At 49.9% G+C, this 20,525-nt stretch overlaps 1 protein-coding gene across 1 annotated transcript in view; it reads left to right on the forward strand.

Annotated features, from left to right (window-relative positions):
- The window catches only part of CSMD2 (CUB and Sushi multiple domains 2), a gene marked incomplete at its 5' end in the record, with an annotated part of 252,580 nt that overhangs the window by 181,120 nt on the left and 50,935 nt on the right, over nt 1–20,525 (forward strand). The window contains 10 exons of the mRNA XM_084222825.1: nt 1,464–1,590; nt 5,943–6,145; nt 7,443–7,634; nt 11,796–11,934; nt 12,731–12,918; nt 14,885–15,079; nt 15,867–15,983; nt 17,244–17,357; nt 17,507–17,602; nt 20,019–20,222. Of these exons, the coding sequence (XP_084078951.1) occupies nt 1,464–1,590; nt 5,943–6,145; nt 7,443–7,634; nt 11,796–11,934; nt 12,731–12,918; nt 14,885–15,079; nt 15,867–15,983; nt 17,244–17,357; nt 17,507–17,602; nt 20,019–20,222 (1,575 nt within the window). The remainder of the gene's footprint in view (nt 1–1,463; nt 1,591–5,942; nt 6,146–7,442; nt 7,635–11,795; nt 11,935–12,730; nt 12,919–14,884; nt 15,080–15,866; nt 15,984–17,243; nt 17,358–17,506; nt 17,603–20,018; nt 20,223–20,525) is intronic.

The raw sequence follows: 20,525 nt of genomic DNA on the forward strand, positions 1-20,525 counted from the left end.
ATTTCCTTGGATCCCACACCCTGAACACCCTCGGTCCCTGCTTTGCTGATCCACTGACATTAACTCTCTTGTTAATTGCATCTGCACTAATTAAGCTGTGTGTGGTGAGGGTCCTCAAGATGGACACACCTCCTGCTCCTCCAGCACTCTCCAGATTTCCCACCCTGACCATTTTTTGTCCCTGCTTTGCTGATCCATTGACATTAACTCTGCTATTAATTACTCCCATCGACACTAATCAAGTTGTGGTAAGGATCCTCTGTGAGGCATCCCGAGATGGAGACACCTCCTGCACCTCCAGGAAATGATTTCCTTGTGGATTCCCCACCCTGACCACGCTTTGCTGGTCCATTGACATTAACTCTGCTGTTAATTGCCTATCTGCACTAATTAATGTGAGGATCCTGTGTGAGATGGAGAGCACCTGAAGCAGCTTTAACATGAAACCCTCTGCCCTAAACACACATTTGACAAGGGTTTTTTGCTTCCTTGTGCTGCTCCAGCCCTTGTCCTTTCACTCTGGACATGTTGAAGTGAGTGGCACCTCCTGATAGTGACATCAGCATGTGTCCTGGCATGTGACAGCTCAGAGCCAGGTTTATTTGAGAGCTGCCTGACACCTGATCCCATCCCCAGACATTTCAATTCCCTTTGCAGAGTTCCCTTTTCACCTGCAGCTCTTCCTGCTTGGGAAATTCTGATTTGGGGGGTTTTGTGTTTTAAATGAATGGGGCTGATTGCTGATTCCTGTCCTGCTGTGCCCAGGCCATGGGGAAGTTGTTGGACACTGAGTCCCCTGGGAGATCTCCACACCCAGGGATGTGCTCAGCCCCTGGCACTCTGTGTTCTCTCTCCCAGGAGGCAGGACCATTCCTTGGCTGGGATTTCAGCCTCATTTATTGATGTAAAAAGATAAATCTCTGTCATTTGTGCGTTTTCTTAACCTTCAGCCTGTTTGCTCTTCATGTGTTGGATATGAGGCCGTGCCTGAGCGTGTGGAAATTAAAAAGAAATGAAAGAAAACTGAAAGAAATGAAAATTACAGAATTTGAATGGATATGTTATGGAAATTATTCCAAATCCTCACATTCTTTGCAGTTCATTTACAGTGACATTTACAAGTTCTTTGGCTTCTTATCCTTCATTTTCTGATGAATCCGAGCAGAGCTCCTTCACCCTCCACATGGGGAGCAGGGAAGCAGGATCCAGGCAGGCTCTGCCTTTGCTCCCTGGGAATTCAGAAAGGTGGAGGGAAGCTTTGCCAGGTGTTCAGACCGAGCACAGAAATGCAGAATAATTCTGATAACTCAGCTGAACTCAACAATTCTCTTCATCTTAGTAAGCTTTTAGAATCCCTGGAAAAAGCCAGGAATAATCTCTGTTGCAAGGTGAGATTGCTGCCAAGCAAGAGCCACAAAATGCCACAAATCTCCTCCCTAACCCCATAAATATTTTTGTTCCAGCTGAGTGTGGAGGGACAATCAGAGGAGAGACCTCGGGACGGATCCTTTCTCCAGGATATCCAACTCCCTACGACCACAACCTCAACTGCATCTGGACCATCGAGGCAGAGCCTGGATGCACCATTGGGTGAGCTGGGCTCCTGTGGTTTGGCTTCTTTCCCACTTGGAGCTGATTTTTTCCAGGTCAAAAATTAAATGAAGCTGCTGTCACTCTGAGAGGGACAAGCAGGGAGAAGTCACTGCTTTGGTTCCAGAATCAGGGAATGGTTTAGGATGGGATTCAGGATTTATGGGATTTATTTCCCACCAGCCCAGGCTGCTCAGAGCCCCCAGAGGCATCACTGCTCCTGTGTTTTCAGCCCTGTGTGTCCCTGGGTGGTGACACCAGACCATGTCCTGGTCCTGCCCATGGTGTTCCTCAGCTCAGAGCTTTGGTGTCCATGGACAGCTTCCCACCCCTCTCTTTAATGGGGTGCATCCAGAATCAAACCCTTTTCCCCACCAGATTAATGAGGAACTTCCCAAAAGTGCTGTATGGCCACACAGTCCTGGAATGAGGCTGTTGTAGGAAATGTCCCAGGATCCAGGCAGTTCCTGCTCCCTGATCCTTCCCTTCTGCCCCACCACCTCCCCAGGGATGTTTGCCCAGCCCTGCCAAACCCTTCAGGGCTGCCCTGGGTGTTCCCACAGATTCCAGGCTGGCCAAAGCCCACAGAAAACTGGAATATTTGGGCAAGCCAAGTTTTGAGTGGTGAGATTTGAGTATAAAAATTCTAAATCATCATCATCCTCCTCCCATCAGAGTTCCCAGTGCTTGTCAGCCATTCCTGGCTCATCCCAAGCCCGTGGCTGTTCCATCCTGAATTCCTTCCCTCTCAATCCCATTTTCCCCTCCCTGCTGCCTCAGCACCCATCACCTCTCCAGCACAGCCAGTCCCTCAGGGTGAGCTCTGTGCTGCTTTTAGCCCTTGGAGTTCTGCTGGAGACAGGTTTGGGCTGGTGTTTTCATTTTTATTTAATGCAGAAATTCCCTCCATTAGCGCTGCCCTTCAGAACGGCTCAATAATGGATGGGTTTGGGTGTGAACAGAGGAGAAAAAGCACAGCCAAAGCAGCTGAATCCCTGCACAGGCAACTTCCACTTGAAATCTCCTCTATTTTTATTCTCCTGGAAAAGGTTTTTGTAGGACAGAGTAGAGAGGTCCCTTTTTTCCCCCATCCAAAGGCTGCTTCAGCAACTTTGCTGTTGTAATCCCTAAAAGCACCCACATGAGCAGAGATTTAGGATCAACCAAAGGCTTGGAAGAGGCCAGCAGTGAAAGGAGAAGGTTCTAGAAGGTGTCAGAGCCACACACACCTGGTGACCCTGCCTTTCCCAGAGATCAGAGCTCCCTCTCCCTGCCCCTTTCATTTCCCAGCTCCAGCAGCACAGCTGATCTCAGGGGAGTGGAGTGAGCACATTCCCAGCAACTTCATTTTTATGGTAATCCATTGGAAAAATAATCCTCTTCACGCATGATACAATTGTATAAAGCTCTCATTTATAACTTACATGAAAATTAATCACCAGAGCTTTTGGAATGAAGTTGTATCTGCACAGCACGAGGGGAAGGGCAGGGGGGTGAGACAGGGAGAAAAATGAGGCTGCACTTTAGAGCCACAAAAGGGAAAGGGCTGCTCTTGCACAGGGGGTTGGTTTGGGGCTTGGAGTGCCTTGGTTGGGCTGGGAGAGCTGGGGGAGAGGAGGAAAAGGAGGAGGGTGTGCTGGAAAATGGGTGGAAATTCCTTGGGCAGCTGGGAGCAGGGAACACAGAGACATGGCAGAGGTGGGTTGTGGTCAATCCCTGATCCCAGTGTTGTCAAAATCCACGGATGTTGTTAATTCATCCCACTTTCATGGGCATTGACAGGTTCCACTTTGCAGAGTTTCATCTGAAAACAGGAGGGACAAAATACCCAGAGCTGGAAGGGACCCACAGGGATCAAGGGTTGTTCACACTCTCAGGGCAGAGCTGGGCTCTCCTCTCTGCTCCTTGCTAAGCAGGCAGAACTTCCCCTCTCTCACACTTCTATTTATATCATCTCCCCACTTCCTAATTTGGTTGTTGATTTTGGTTTTTTGGGTTTTTGTTGTTTTTGGGGCTTGTTTTTTTGCTACATTTCCATGCCTGTAATTGGGAAATTGGGATTGTCAGAGTGCAGGAATAGAACTCCTTTCCCCTTGGGAATAAAACTCCTTTCCCTTCAGGAATAAAACTCCTTTCCCCTCGGGGATAAAACTCCTTTCCACTCCATTGTCTGCTGAAGCAGGGGCTGTGCCTGGTCTTACAGGCTGAGGGAAAAGCTGAGATGTGCCTGTGGAATAGATGGATTTGCTCCAGAGAACTTCAGGTCTGATATCCAGCCTGTCCCATGGATCACCTGGATCCAGGTGTTCTCCCCCTGGCACAGCCTGAAGTTGTTTTTTCTCAAATAATTGGGGCTGGTTTTGGCAGCCCTGCAGCTGCTGGTGGCACTTCCAGGGTGTCCCCCCAGCCCAGCTCAACCTCTGGCAGCCTCTCCCTGATCCCAAGGTCTCCAGGGATGAGTTTTCCCAGCAGTTCTGGCTCACTGGGCCCAGTTAAGGCCGGGAACAAACGTAATCACACCAAGGCAGCCGTGGAGAACAGCTCTGCATCATCCATCCTGATTTTCCTCAAGCCTGGCTTTATTTCTCTTTGCTCAAGGTCTCTGCTTGGGAGATTTATGATTCAGCTCTTTTGGTTTCTGCCAGCTTCTGTGGGCATCATTTTGTTGCTGAGGATTTTGCAGTGGGGCTTTTTTCTTTTTTTTTTCTCCCCTTTTTTTTTTATGGCTCTCCCCTGATTTATTTATGTTTGCCCCAGATAAATGGGAAAGCAGCCAAGTGAAAGCTTCCCTGTTTGCCTCTGTGGGCTGGCAGGGATTTCAGCACAGCACCTGATGGGTTTATTTTTTACAGATTTTTTTCTGTTTCTATGTTTCTGTCCCCATTTCACACTGGGGTTGAGTTGCCCATGGTTGGCCTGATTTTGTTGTGCCAGAGGGAAAATGGGGCAGTGACAAACAGGGACAGGGAATTTCCTCCTCTCCAGGTGGGATTTGAGTGCAGGAGTGGAAGGGATCACCTCCTGCTCCATCCCCAGGGAATGGGCACATTCCCAAGAGCTCCAGGAGGGTTTGGACAACACCCTCAAGGACAGGCTGGGATTTGGGGATGTCTGCAGGGCTTGGAATTGGATTTGATGATCCCTGTGGGTCCAGTCCCACTCAGGACACTCAGAACTGCATCCTGCACTGGGTGACTCCCCCAAGTGTCACCACAACCAGGGCAGGATCCTGTTCTTGGATGGTTCTTCTGCCCTGGGAAGATCCCAAAGCTCCTGGAAAAGCCTGGATCCATCCTCTCCCCATCCTCCCAAAGCAGAGCTGGGCCTGGGGAGGAGCAGGGTGAGATCCCACCAGGGATGTGTTGGGATCATGTCTGTCCTGTCCTGGAGTGCTCTCTCTCCAGGACACACCCAACTCTGAAATCCAGAGGAAGGGAATGAAATCTGCCTTCAGAGCATCAAAATAAACCCCTCAGTGTCAGCTCACTGTCATCTTCTAACTCCTGTTTTCCCTCCCTTCCCTTCCTGGTGTGGATTTTGGAGCCCTCCCTCCTGCTGCCTCATTTTCTCTCTGTTCTCTGCTGAAGTTCCTCTGTTTGATGATCTAAACCCCATTCTGCAACACCCAGACCTTCCTAAAATACATCAAAGTCCTGGAGGTGCTGCAATCCAGCATCAGAATTGGCACAAACCACACTCAGGTCTGAATTCCAGATGAGACAACACATTCTGTGTGAGCCTGGCTGCCTGAACTTGGCACAAACCACGTTTCAGGTCTGAATTCCAGAGGAGACAACAAATTCCATGTGGGCCTGGCTGCCTGAACGTGGCACAAACTGTCACTGTCGTATTTTCTGAAAAATCCCTTTTCCAGGATTTGTTCTCCTGGAAAGCTGAGAAGCCTCAGAGAAAAATGAAAACAATAATTATCTGATCTGCTTCTCCTGTGTTTTGCTGCTTTGGAATGTGATGTAGAGATTGTTTATCCAACAGGGGATTGTTTCACTGGTTTCGTGTGGATTGTTTTCACTTTATAACCAATCACGGTCAGGCTGTGTTGGACTCTGGAAAGAGTCACGAGATTAATTTTTATCTTTTAGCCTTCTGTCTGTATTCTTTAGTATAGTTTAGTATAGTATTCTTTTATATAGTATAATATTATAAAATAATAAATTAGCCTTCTAAAATCATGGAGTCAAATCCAATCATTCCTCCCAACAACAGCAGACTCAAAAAATACCACAACAGGCCTGAATTCCAGATGAGACAACAGGTTCTGTGTGAGCCTGGCTGTCTGAATGTGGCACAAACCACACTCCAGGCCTGAGCTCCGGGTGTTTTTTGCCCCTCAGGCTCCATTTCATGGTTTTCCACACCGAGGAGTTCCACGACGTGCTGCGGATCTGGGACGGGCCGGTGGAGAACGGGATCCTGCTGAAGGAGATGAGCGGCTCGGGGCTGCCTGGGGACATCCACAGCACCTTCAACTCTGTCATCCTGCAGTTCAACACCGACTTCTTCACCAGCAAACAGGGCTTTGCCATCCAGTTCTCAGGTGGGATGGGCAGGGGTTCCTCAAAAAACTGACCAGACCCAGAGGGAAACCCCAGCCACACCTCAGCCCTGCAAACACATTCATTTCAATTATTCAGGGTGATCTGTTCCTATATTTACAGAGGGTTCCAGGTTTGTGCAGTTGTTTTGGAGTGGTTGGGTGAGTGAGGATGTGACTTTCCCTGGACTGAGACACATTGAAACATCTTCCCAAGTTTGGGGTTTTTTTTTTCCCCATAACTTTCTGTCCAGGGTGCCTTGCTTGGCTGGGGAACAAGGCAGCATTTTGGGGAGAATTTCTGCTGGGTTTCAGACCTTTGGGATGACCCAGACAGAGGCAGAGCTTTGTGTCACCCAGCACAGCGGTGCCATCCTGGGGTTTTTTTGCCAGATTTGTGTCTCATCCTGCCAGGAAGGACCAGCCTGGGCTGTTAACTTCCTTATCTCCAGCTGCACAGAAAGAGAGGGATTTCCTCTGGCTCTTTCAAGAGCAGCTTTCTCTAAACTGCCTGGCTGTAACAGACTCTCATCAACTTAGCAGGAAATAAGCTCCTGATCTGGAGCTGGGCTTTATTGACTGCTCCTGCTCAAAGCCTTTGTTCAGCAGGTGTGACTAAGCAGCCAGACCTGAGCTCAGACCTGTCCACTTTGGGATCTTGGGAGCTTTAATGAGGTGGATAAGCTCACAAAACTCCTATTACTCCAGGATTTTCCCTGCTGGTAAATCCTCGTGCTGTTGGCAGACCTTGAGCTCAGGCAGCAGCGAAGCTTTGCCTGTCCCCAGCTCAGGGGACATCTCAGACCTCAAAGAGAGGCAGCAACAAGTCTGGAAGGGAAACAAACACATTTCTGAAAGGTCAGGCTTGATGCTTCACAGATCTTGAGGCTAAATTTCTCTGCCACTCAGGGGAAAGCGTGAAGTGCTGGTGGCTGAGTTGATTTTGCAGCATGTGCCTTGGCACAGAACTCTCCAAAAACACCGTGGAAGATCAGTGGGTGTCTGGCCTGATGGAGTAAACAGCCATGTGCACAATTCTACATCAAAGCTGCTCCCTGGGTACTGCTCTTGAACTTGCTGGTCCCCAGAGCCTTTCCCAGCTGGAGTGGCAGATGCTCAGAGCAAAGAGAAAGGCACTTTTTGTGTGGGGGAGAACTTTGTGGGATGCTGAGGGAGGAGGGATGGGGAAACAAGGCATGTCCTGGATGTCTGGGTGAGGACAGAGCCTGAGGACAGCCAGTGCTGTGGGTCTGGTGTTAAATAAACATTGATATTCAGGAGTGCTTTTAATTCCCTGCAGTGTCCACAGCCACCTCCTGCAACGACCCAGGAATCCCCCAGAACGGGAGCCGGAGCGGGGACAGCAGAGAGGCCGGGGACTCCATCACCTTCCAGTGCAACCCTGGCTACACCCTGCAAGGGGAGGCCCAGATCACCTGTGTGCAGATCCAGAACAGGTTCTTCTGGCAGCCAGACCCACCCACCTGCACAGGTATGTGGGGAAACAGGGCCCTGTCCTGGCACACGGACACAGATCCGTGACCTGGGCACAGGGACACAGATCCATGGTCTGGGCACAGGGACACAGATCCATGGTCTGGGCACAGGGACACAGATCCATGGTCTGGGCACACAGACACAGATCCATGGTCTGGGCACACAGACACAGATCCATGGTCTGGGCACACAGACACAGATCCATGGTCTGGGCACAGGGACACAGATCCATGGTCTGGGCACACAGACACAGATCCATGGTCTGGGCACACAGACACAGATCTGTGACCTGGGCACACAGACACAGATGTGTGACCTGGGCACAGGGACACAGATCCATGGTCTGGGCACACAGACACAGATCCATGGTCTGGGCACAGGGACACAGATCCATGGTCTGGGCACAGGGACACAGATCCATGGTCTGGGCACAGGGACACAGATCCATGATCTGGGCACACAGACACAGGTCTGTGACCTGAACCCATGGACACAGATCCATGTTCTAAACCCATGGACACTGGGATGGATCCGTGTCCTGAACCCATGGACACAGATCTGTGACCTGAACCCATGGACACAGGGCCATGTCCTGGGCGCAGGGACACAGATCCCTGTCCTGAATCCATGGGCACAGATCCATGATCTGAGCCCAGGGATGCAGATTCATGATCTGGGCACACGGACACATATCCATGTCCTGAATCCATGGACACACATCCATGATCTGAGCCCAGGGATGCAGATCCACGTCCTGACCCCATGGACACAGATCCACGTCCTGACCTTGTGGACACAGATCCACGTCCTGACCCCATGGACACAGATCCACGTCCTGACCCTATGGACACAGATCCACATTCTGACCCCATGGACACAGATCCCTGTCCTGACCCCATGGACACGGATCCACATCCTGACCCCATGGACACGGATCCACATCCTGACCCCATGGACACAGATCCACATCCTGACCCCATGGACACAGATCCACATCCTGACCCCATGGACACAGATCCACATCCTGACCCCGTGGGCACAGATCCACATTCTGACCCCATGGACACAGATCCACATCCTGACCCCATGGACACAGATCCATGTCCTGAACCCTGTTGTAAAATTTCACTCCACGCATCTTAAAAAATTAAGAAATATTTTTTTAAATGCCCTTCAGGTCTCTAGAGCTGTGATAAAAAATGCTGATTTTCTAATACTTCAAATTGTACTTCAGATTATACTTGAGTTGTTTATAGGGTTTTTTCCCAGCTAATTTTAATATGAATTGATAAAGGATTTGGAGGAATAATCAGTGAAATATCAGTAACTGGGGGAGAGGCAGCTTGGTTGGAGCTAAACTAGGAAAATTCAGTATTAAATTTAGGGCTGATTTGGGATATTTAGCATTTCAAATGTGTTTTCCCCTCTTTGTGGCACAACTGTGAAACAATGCAGGCTGGGAGAGCCCCAGGAGGTTTGGGCCATTTGAAGTCTGCATCCCTCCCAATCCCAGGGAGCACTGGCTGGGTCCAGCTCCTGCTTCAATCCTTTGGAGACTCTGGGTGGGATTTTCAAAGGAATCCGAGGGTGTTGAGCACTTGTCTCCCTCAGGCTTTTCAAAACTGAGTCCTTAGATTTCAGTTTCTTCAGAGTTTTCCCCTGATGTTACAGTCTGGGAGGGGGAAGCACCCTTGGGGTTGAAATTGGGGTGAATTGAATGGGCACAGAAGAGATGCTGGTGGGTTCTTCCAAGGCATTTTGGGGGACTTTCAGCCAAATTTTCCATGTCTGTGCTGTGATTTCCTGCTGTGTCCTAGAGGGATAAAAGTTCTCCATGCCTGAGTCTGGACTTGGTTGAAGAAGTTGCTTTAAAGCTTTGGAGAAGGGTCTCTAATCTCTATTTGGATATTTCTAGACCAGCCCTATTGGGTTTTTCCTGATAATTTTTCTTGTCAAAGCCCACAGGACAATCCCATGTGGTTATTCCTTGATGGAATAAGATTTATCCCATCATTTTTGTCCCATCCCAGCTCATTTCCCTGTAGCTGCTCTCAGACCCCCCCACAGGCTGTGCTCTCCTTGCTCTCATCCCATCCCAAACGTGGGAGGTTTGGTGGTTCTTCCAAGGTATTTTTGGGAGGCCTTCAGCCAAATTTTCCATTTCTGTGCTGTGGTTTCCTGCTGTGTCCCAGAAGGATAACATTTCTCCATTTTTGGACTTGAAAAAGCTCTCTAATCCCTACTATGGCATTTCTAGACCAGCCCCACTGGGATTTACCTGATCTTTTTCCTGATATTTTTCTTTATCAAAGCCCACAGGGCAATTCCACATGCTCACTCCTTCATGGAAAATGTTTCCAAGATTTATCCCACCATTTTTGTCCCATCCCAGCCCTGTAGCTGCTATCAGACCCCCTTCCTTTCACCCCAAACACGTGAGGGTCGATCTGGGAAACCTCAGAGTCGCCATAAGGAGCCTGCAGAAAAAAAAACTGACAGGAAAAATATCAGTCATGTTTTGCCACGGTGAGAAACACGAGCAGGCACTTTGAGCCTTAAAAAAGCAATAATTGATTTTTCAATCAGCTTGGCATTTAATGTGCTGGGAAGTGGAGTAAACACGGCGGAGCCATTTAGGCCCGGACGTGTTTTCACCTCGTTACAGGCGAGCAGGCCTTGACAGACAGGAACTTCCATAAATGCAGCAGAAAAGTGGAATTTCTCCTTCTATTGCCTCATGGCTCCTCACTTACGGATTTCAGGAAGGTCCTGGTGGCACCCAGAGCTCTCTTTGTGGTGTTTGTCCCCTGTGGAGTGGCAGAGCCCTCACCTGGCAGAGCCGCCACAACCTCGCGCCACACGGGAGCCTCGGGGTCACTTCCCGCTAAAATAACCCCAAGGATTCTGTGCTATCTCAAGCCCCCCTGTCTGTCACATCCCCTTTTTTTTTCCCATTCCTGCTTCCCATGTGGTGCTTTGGAAGTCTGTGTGCTCCAAAGGCTCACCCTTGGTGGTTTTCCTGCAGCTCCGTGTGGCGGGATCCTGACGGGCCCGGCTGGGGGGATCCTGCCACGGTGAGAAACACGAGCAGGCACTTTGAGCCTTAAGAAAGCAATAATTGATTTTTCAATCAGCTTGCCTGATTGGAAAATCAGCCAACCTCATAGAAATGTGCTGGGAAGTGGAGTAAACACGGCGGAGCCATTTAGACCCAGACGTGTTTTCGCCTCGTTACAGGCGAGCATGCCTTGACAGGGACTTCCATAAATGCAGCAGAAAAGTGGAATTTCTCCCTCTCTCCCCTCCTGGCTCCTCACTTACGGATTTCAGGAAGGTCCTGGTGGCACCCAGAGCTCTCTTTGTGGTGTTTGTCCCCTGTGGAATGGCAGAGCCCTCACCTGGCAGAGCCGCCACAACCTCGCGCCACACGGGAGCCTCGGGGTCACTTCCCGCTAAAATACCCCCAAGGATTCTGTGCTATCTCAAGCCCCCCTGTCTATCACATCTCCTTTTTTTCTCCATTCCTGCTTCTCATGTGGTGCTTTGGAAGTCTGTGTGTTTCAAAGGCTCACCCTTGGTGGTTTTCCTGCAGCTCCGTGTGGCGGGATCCTGACGGGCCCGGCTGGGGGGATCCTGCCACGGTGAGAAACACGAGCAGGCACTTGGAGCCTTAAAAAAGCAATAATTGATTTTTCAATCAGCTTGCCTGATTGGAAAATCAGCCAACCTCATAGAAATGTGCTGGGAAGTGGAGTAAACACGGCGGAGCCATTTAGACCCAGATGTGTTTTCACCTCGTTACAGGCGAGCAGGCCTTGACAGACAGGGACTTCCATAAATGCAGCAGAAAAGTGGAATTTCTCCCTCTCTCCCCTCCTGGCTCCTCACTTATGGAGTTCAGGAAGGTCCTGCTGGCATCCAGAGCTCTCTTTGTGGTGTTTGTCCCCTGTGGAGTGGCAGAGCCCTCACCTGGCAGAGCCGCCACAACCTCGCGCCACTCGGGAGCCTCGGGGTCACTTCCCGCTAAAATAACCCCAAGGATTCTGTGCTATCTCAAGCCCCCCTGTCTATCACATCTCCTTTTTTTTCCCATTCCTGCTTCCCATGTGGTGCTTTGGAAGTTTCCAAAGGCTCACCCTTGGTGGTTTTCCTGCAGCTCCATGTGGCGGGATCCTGACGGGCCCGGCTGGGGTGATCCTGTCCCCGCAGTACCCGGAGCCGTATCCCCCAGGGAAGGAGTGTGACTGGAAGCTGACAGTGTCCCCTGACTATGTCATTGCCCTGGTGTTCAACGTGTGAGTACACAAGGGTTTGGTGCCATGGCCTTGGGGAGGGGAGGGATGTCTGAACTCTGGGAAGGAACCTTCCCATGCCCCTGGATAATCTGTTCCCAGACTTTTTTTGGGGGGGAGATCCTCATATTCCAGCTCCTCTTTGATAGACAGAACGTTGTCACAGTCATATTTTCTGGAAAAATCCCTTTGCTCAGGATTTTTCTCCTGGGAAGCTGCGAAGCCTCAGAGAAAAAGGAAAACAATTCTTATCTCATTTGCTTCTCTGTGTTGTGCTCATGTGGAATGTGTTTGGAGATTGTTCACCCACAGGTGATTGTTCCATTGCATTCTGCTGGGAGTTGTTTTCACTCTTAGGCCAACCAGGGCCAAGCTGTGTCAGGACTCTGGAAAGAGTCACGAGTTTTCACTCTTATCTCTTTAGTATATATTCTTTAGTATAGTTTAGTATAGCAGTCTTTAATATAATATAGTATCATAAAATAATAAATTAGCCTTCTGAGAACATGGAGTCAGATTCATCATTTCCTGCCTGCCACGGGGCACCCCCCAAATAAATGGAACGTGATGTGGCACAGCCCAGGAATCCCTGCAGCAGCTCCAGCTCAGGCTGTCTCTTGACTCCATCCCCACTCCTGGATCCCTCACTCATGGAAGGAGGCAGGAATTTCCTCTGCCTGGCAGGATTTTGGAGCAGGAGCAGCCAGTCCCTGCCCTGGTGTTCCACATCCCAGCACTTCAACCCGGCGCTCTCCAGGAACGTGTCCCGACGCCAAGCTCTCCTCCTTTGCTTTTGCAGCTTCAGCCTGGAGCCTGGCTACGATTTCCTGCACATCTACGACGGGCCTGACTCCCTGAGCCCCCTGATTGGGAGTTTTTATGGCTCCCAGCTCCCAGAGAGGATCGAGAGCAGCAGCAACAGCCTTTTCCTGGCGTTCCGGAGCGACGCCTCCGTCAGCAACGCCGGCTTCGTCATCGAGTACACAGGTGAGGGCTGAGGGCACACCTGGCCCAGCAGCTTTCCCTGGGCTTATTCCCAGATTATTCCACTTGTTGGAAGAAGTGGAGAGGCTCTAGATGCTGTGGAAACTCCTTCCAGGGGGAGTTCTGGTGTTTTGGCACCCCCGAAGCAGAGAGTGGAGAAAGGGAGGGAGAGTCCCTCTCACCCAAAGCAGTGGGAGGAGAGAGGGAGCTGAAGAGGAATGAAAGAGGAAAAGTGGTGCTAAAAAGTGTCCAAAATTTGTGCATCAAGGCCCCACCAGCAGCTACCTGGGGCTTTCCCTCTGCTGATTCCCAGATTATTCGACCTCTTTTGAGCAAGTGGGAGAGGCTCTAGAAAAATGCTGTGGAAAACTCCTTCCAGGGGGAATTCTGGTGTTTGCCATCCCTGAGGCAGAGGATGGAGAAAGGGAGGGAGAGTGTCCCTCTTACCCAAAGCAGTGGGAGGAGAGAGGGAGGTGAAGAGGAATGAAACAGGAAAAGAGAAAAAGCGATGCTCAAAGTGTCCAAAATTTGTGCATCAAGACCCCACTGAGCCCAGGAGAACTCAGGATACAAATGTGTGATGGGCAGTGGGGGTTGACCAGTCTGTGGCTCCCAAAACAAGAAGTTGATGCTCTGGAAAAAAAAAAAAATCCCATCCTTTTGTGCTCCATTCACTTGAATCACCTGGTGCAGCTGCTTTGGATGGAAAACCATGGGATCATCTGATTTTTTCATGCAGAGAAGCAAAAGCAAAACCTGTGGGCTTTAGAGTTTCCTGTTTCTCCTTCCACACCTTCCCCAAAATCTGAGAGCCCCTGATTTAATGCTTAAGCACACTTGAATTGTTCCCAGAGCCACAGCTCTCAGAAAAGCCCTTGTCTTTAATGAGCAATTTCCAAATGACAAAAGAGCAGGATTAATCAAAGCCTCTAATTATATTGCAGGCAGGAAAAAAAAAAAAATAAAGAAACACCCCCAAAAAAAAAGCTGTTAGAAGAAGAAGAAAAAGGAAAGAAATATCTAAGTCCTGACAGCTCTAGTGTTCCCTGGAATTTTTTTTTTGTGGAAATGGGATTTTAAACACTGCAGGGCAGAGAATTGGGGTTTGGCCTCTGCTCCCAGGGAACAGGGACAGGATGAGAGGGAGCAGCCTCAAGTTGTGCCAGGGGAGGCTCAGGTTGGACATCAGCAGGAATTTCTGCATGGAAAAGGAGTCAGGCTTTGGAAGGGGTGGAATCCCCACCCCTGGAGGTGTCCAAGGAATAAATGAAAAAATCCCAGACTGGTTTGGGTTGGAAAGGACCTTAAAACCCATCCAAAGGCTGAGACACCTTCCACTATCCCAGATTGCTCCCAGTTCCATCCAGCCTGGCCTTGGACCCTTCCAGGGATGGGGAATCCATGATTTCTGTGTGCCAGGGCCTCCCCATCTCAAATATGATTTGTCCTTGTGGTGCTCTGGGCTGGTGACAAGGTGGGGATGGGTCACAGCTTGGACTTGATGATCCTGAAGGGATTTTCCAGCCTCAGCAGTCCTGGGATTGTGTGAAATCAAAGTTTTGATTTGGATTGTGCATCAAGACCCCACTGAGCTCAGGAGAACCCAGGATTTCAGGATTTAAAGGCTGAGGATACAAATGTGTGATGGGCAGTGGGGATTGACCAGTCTGTGGCTTCCAAAGCAGGGAGCTTGAATTTTGGGTGCCTGTGGGGGAAGTGGAGCCTCCCTTCTCCCAGGGGAGGGTCTGGAGCAGCCAGAATCCAAATCAAATCCCAAATTCACACCCTGCAAATGCTGCCAGTCCTTGTGAAAATCCCACACATTCCCAGGTGAAAAAAAAACCTAAAAAAACTCCCATTTCACTGATCAAAACAGCAGAGGAGCTGTGCCAGAGGAATAAAAATCCTGGGAATTTCATATTTTAATTTTTTTTAATACTTTTTTAAAATTTTATCTCTTTTCCTGCAGAGAACCCTCGTGAGTCCTGCTTTGACCCAGGGTCCATCAAGAATGGCACCAGGGTGGGCACGGACCTGAAGCTGGGCTCCACCATCACCTTCTACTGTGATGGGGGCTACGACATTGAGGGGGGCCCCACCCTCACCTGTGTCATGGGAGGGGATGGGAAACCCACCTGGAACAAGCCACGCCCCACCTGCACAGGTAAACCCCACAGGAAGGGGATGGGGGGAGGATGTGCCCAGAGCTGGATCCCTCCATGCATCCCCCATGGAAAACTGGGGGTTAATTTAGACGGGTTTTCTTATTTTTTCCATATTTTTTTACGGGTTTTACCAGGAATTAGTTTTCATCATTTTTCAGGGTTTTGACAGCTCTTTGTTTAACAGGAAGAGCTGATTCCTGGGAGTTTTCTTGAGGTTTTTAATTTTTTTTTGGAGGCAGACAGGAAACTGGATGTGGCTGATTCAGTGCCTGACACATCCCAAGTGCCTGGCACAGGGCAGGAGTCAGGAATCCACTTAAACCCTGGCTAAACCTGATCCTTGCTAATCCAAACCCTCAGCTTTGGGTGTTCCTGAGCAGGGACAGAGCTCAGTGACAAAATAAGGGTTTTTTTTCTTAGGGTTTCTCTGTGGTTATTTAGTTTTCTTTTCTGACTTCATGGTTTGCAGTCAGACTTGAGCTGAGAAGGGAATCAAGAGACAGCTGGTGGGGGGAAGGAGTGAAATCCCTAATTTGGGAAGGCTCTGGCAGGGAAAACTGAGGAAAAGTGGCAAAAGGAGCTCATCCCCAACTGTGAGGTGGGGAACAATGCAAATCCTACATTAATTAGTGGTTTGATAATTCCACGTGGAGCCAGCACAAACTCAGGGTGGGATCAACTTGATTTTTCCAATGAGAACTTTCAGGGAGCAGCACCTGGAGCAGGGAATTTTGGCTGGGGACATTTCCAGGCTCCAGGGGTGCTCCATGATCTTTTCCCTTGCAGCTCCCTGTGGAGGGCAGTACACAGGCTCAGATGGAGTCGTCCTGTCCCCAAATTATCCCCAAAACTACACCAGTGGCCAGGTGTGCCTGTACTCCATCGTCGTGCCCAAGGACTATGGTACCATGCTTGGAATTTTTATGGGATTCTCTTCTTGCAACTCTTATTTGCTGGGTTTTTAATGCTGATTTTTTACAAGTGCATCCAGAACTGGAGATAAGGCAAGATGGGAGAGCAGCAAGAGGTGCTGTTGGGTGCTCTTCGTGCTGGAGTCAGAGAAAATTCTGGATTTGTCCAAAGTTCAACCCAATGGGAGCCAATTAAAGCTAATCAATAATTTTTGTTCCTCAGTGGAATTCTGCACCTCGTGTTCCCTAGGCAGGGGAAGGGGATGAGTCACAGAAAATTCCTAGAGGGCTGGGAATCAGTGGGAAAATGTTGTGTTAATGAACCCAGGGGAGGCTGGTGCTGCCTCTGGAATTTGGGATAAATAAAGGGCTCCCATTTTTCCAGGCTGTCACTCAGACCTTGTCCCTGCCTGGAATAAAGGCAGCTGAAACACAGGACAGAGGTTGTGCTGGGAAAATAGATCCCAGTTTGGAATGCTGGGAATCCTGGGGGGTCAGGGGTTGGTCCCTGGGGTCTGTTTCAGCTCAGGGATTCTGGGGTTCCACGAAAATGCCTCTGCCCCATGGCCTGGCTGTGTAGGGCAGTGTAGGGAACAGCAGTGGGGTGATAGTGGGGACAGCAATGGGACAGCAGTAGGATGGTGGCAGGGGGATGGGAGTGGGACAGCAGTGGAGTCATCAGTGGGGACAGCACTGGGACTGAGTGGGGGTGGCAGTGGGGATGATAGTGAGATGGCCATGGGGACAGCAGTGGAGTCATCAGTGGGGACAGCACTGGGACTGAGTGGGGATGGCAGTGAGGACAATGGTGTGATGGCCATGGGGACAGCAGTGGAGTCATCAATGGGGACAGCACTGGGACTGAGTGGGGATGGCAGCGGGGATGATGGTGTGATGGCCATGGGGACAGCAGTGGAGTCATCAATGGGGACAGCACTGGGACTGAGTGGGGATGGCAGCGGGGATGATGGTGTGATGGCCATGGGGACAGCAGTGGGGGCACAGCAGTGTGATGACAACGGGAACAGCAGTGTAGGGACAGCAGTGTGATGGTGCTGTGGACAGTAGTGTGATGACACTGGGGACAGCAGGGGGACAGCAGTGTGGTGGCACTGGGGACAGCAGCATGGTGATACTGGGGACAGCAGTGGGATGGCAGTGTGGTGGCACTGGGGACAGCAGTGTGGGGACAGCAGTGTGGTGGCACTGGGGACAGCAGTGGCCGGTGCCAGCCCTGTCCCTGTCCCCACAGTGCTCTTCGGGCAGTTTGCCTTTTTCCAGACGGCGCTCAATGACGTGGTGGAGGTGCACGATGGCCCCACGGAGCACTCACGGCTGCTCAGCTCCCTCTCGGGCTCTCACTCAGGTAGAGAGCTGCTCCCTGTCCCCTGTCCCTCTCCCCTGTCCCTGTCCCTGCTGGGGACAGCAGCTTTGGCACAGCTGACACCCAACACCTGCTCCCTGTGGCTCATTCCTTCACCTCTGTCTCTCCTGTTTTCCTTCCTCCCCATCCAGGGGAATCTTTGCCATTGGCCACCACCAACCAGATCCTCATCAAATTCAGCTCCAAGGGTCAATCCACAGCCAAAGGCTTTCATTTTGTCTACCAAGGTGAGTTCAGGTGTGTTCTGGAAGTGTCCTCAGGTCACTCCCAGGGGTGTCCTGAGCTGCTTTTGGTGTCTGGGGGTTCTGAGCAGGGAATATCACAGGGAATTAGGATTCCTTTGGGAGCAGAGCTCTGGCAGGGCTGGCTGGCTGCTGTGGGTACTTTGTATTCTGCCCTTTCATTCCCACTCAGCCTGAGCCCTGCACATCCCAGGATTACCATCAGCCCCATCCCGGCGTCCTGCCCGGAGTCACACGGGGAATTTGGAGATTTATCCCACAGCAATTCTTCCTAGTAGCATTTTTAGCACTTTGCTGGGTGTAAGCAGCTGAAATCCCGTCTGGCAGCTCGGAAATCCTCCCTCTGTGCGTGTCACAGGCTCGGGGCTGTCACACTCCTGCCCCTTGATCCTTTCAGTAACAGCTTTGTGCTGCACTGGGTGAGAACAACTCAGGGATTTTATGGGAGTAAATAGCAAATGATGCATGGAGCAGTGGGGAAGCAGAAGGGATTTCTCACCCACGTGCTCCCTGGAGTTATCTGTGGGAACATCCAGGCTTTTGCTGCAAAGAGGGGACAGACACTGGCATGACCTGAGCCTTCTCCAGGGGTGAAGCAAAGCGTGGTTTGGATTTTTGGAGTAGTTAGAGATCTGTTCTCTTGAATTCCTGCCTAATGAGTGTGAAACAGCCGTGGTTGTGATTGTAATCTTCAAAGAGCTCAGCAGAACAAAGGTTTTGATGAAACCAGGGAAGGTTTCCTCCTCCCTCCTGCAAGAGCTGCATGGGAAGCAAGGGGAAAAGGGCAATCCTGATTTGGATCTGCCTGGCCAGACTCTAATTAGCTAAACACTCATAAATTTAAAGCAACTCAGAGGAAAATATTAATTGAATTCTCCCTTGGCAATAGACCTGTTTTTATTGATGAGTTTTTCTCCTCACTTATCTACCAGACTCATTGCTGTCTTTGACTAATTCCCAGTATTCAACAGGAATATCAACAATTTCAGCACCATCACAACTTAAATCCCCCTTTTCTCTCTTTTCCAAAGAAGATTTTTTCCCAATTGCTGTTCCTTCAAGGCCACGAGGCTCAGGGAGCTGAGGAACCCAAAGGGTTCCCCACAGAGGCAACAAATTGGCTTTTTGGGAAGCCACTGCCAAATCTTTTGTTTCCCCTGGGTACATACAACCTTTTTTTGTGAGGGAAGTTCTCTGGAGGGAGGCAATGGGGAGGTTCTGGATGTCCCAGCTGCTTTTGTTTCAGGTATAGAATCATTAAATCATTAAAGCTGGGAAAAAACTCCAAGATCTTCAAGTCCAACCTTCATCCAAGTGCCCCCATGCCCACCCAGCTGTGTCACCAAGTGCCACCTCCACTCAGGCTGGCATGGAACCACTTGAACTCAGATCACCTGAGCTGCCAGAACTGGGAGTGAAATGTTCTTTCTTTCTCTTCTCAGTGGTCATGCTTGGATTCAGCACAGCTTTGGGCTTTAGGTGCTTTGGGATTTAGGAATGATGTGTCAATGGTCATGCTTGGATTCAGACATTCTTCAGGATTTAGATGCTTTGGGGTTTAGGAGTAATCACTCAGTGGTCATGCCTGGATTAAACCAATCTTTAGGATTTAGGCATAATCAGTCAATGGTCATGCTTGGATTAAGCCAATCTTTGGGATTTAGATAAAATCAAACCATGGTTATGCTTGGATTCATCCTGTCTTTATGATTTAGATATTTTGGGGGGTTAGATACAATCAGTCAGTTTGGTCAACTTTGGATTCAGCCCCTGCTTGGGGTTTAGGTACAATTGGTCAATTGTCATGTTTGGATTCAGCCTCTCTTTGGGGTTTAAACACTTTGGGATTTAGGTACAATCAGTCAATGGTCATATTTGGATTGAGCCCAAATACTTTAGATTTTTAGGTACAATCAGTCCATGGCCAAGTTTGGATTCAGCCCCTCTTTGGGGTTTAGACACGTTGGGGTTTAGGTACAATCAGTCAATGGTCATACTTGGATTGAGTCCAAATACTTTAGATTTTTTGGTCCAATCAGTCAATGGTTGTGTTTGGATTCAGCCACTCTTTGGGGTTTAGACACTTTGGGGTTTAGGTACAATCAGTCAATGGCCAAGTTTGGATTGAGTCCAAATACTTTAGATTTTTAGGTACAATCAGTCAGTGGCCAAGTTTGGATTCAGCCCCTCTTTGGGGTTTAGGTACAATCTATCAATGGCCAAGTTTGGATTCAACCCTGATCCTTCAAGCTTTTAGCTACACTCAATCAACAATCAAGTCTGCATCCGACACCACCCTGGCGTTTAGATACTTGTTGTTTTCAGTGTCAAACTGCCAAATGCTGACCCCAGCAGCTCCATGCCAGCACTGACCGTGTTGTTGTGCCTCCCTCTGTGGCAGCCGTGCCCCGCACCAGCGCCACGCAGTGCAGCTCGGTGCCGGAGCCGCGGCACGGCCGGCGCCTGGGCAGCGACTTCGCCGTGGGCGCCCTGGTGCGCTTCGAGTGCAGCCCCGGCTACAGCCTGAGAGGCTCCCCTGCCATCCAGTGCCTGGCCATGCCCGGGGCCCTGGCTCAGTGGAACTCCTCCGTCCCCACCTGTGTGGGTAAGTGTCACCCTGGTTTTTTGAAGTTTTTCTGAGCTTTCTGATGTTCGCGGTCTTGTAACGAAGTTTCTCGCGCGCTTTCTGTGAATAACTCGTTGTTCTGCATTTTTTTATGGAGGAGGAGAAATTTGGTGGGCTGTTTGTCCAGTATTATTGGAGATGTGGCATTGTCACCCTCCAATCCACTGTCACTTTTAGAAATCTATAAATCTTAGAGTCAGAAATTAAAAGCTCTCTTCTTACCTTGAAAAGAGCGGCGTGTCCACATCGTTTTATTTCAAGAGGAGAAATTTGGTGGACTGT

The sequence above is a fragment of the Fringilla coelebs genome, assembly GCF_963513975.1.
Source record: "Fringilla coelebs genome assembly, chromosome: 28".
In the NCBI taxonomy this organism is placed as follows: Eukaryota; Metazoa; Chordata; class Aves; order Passeriformes; family Fringillidae; genus Fringilla; species Fringilla coelebs.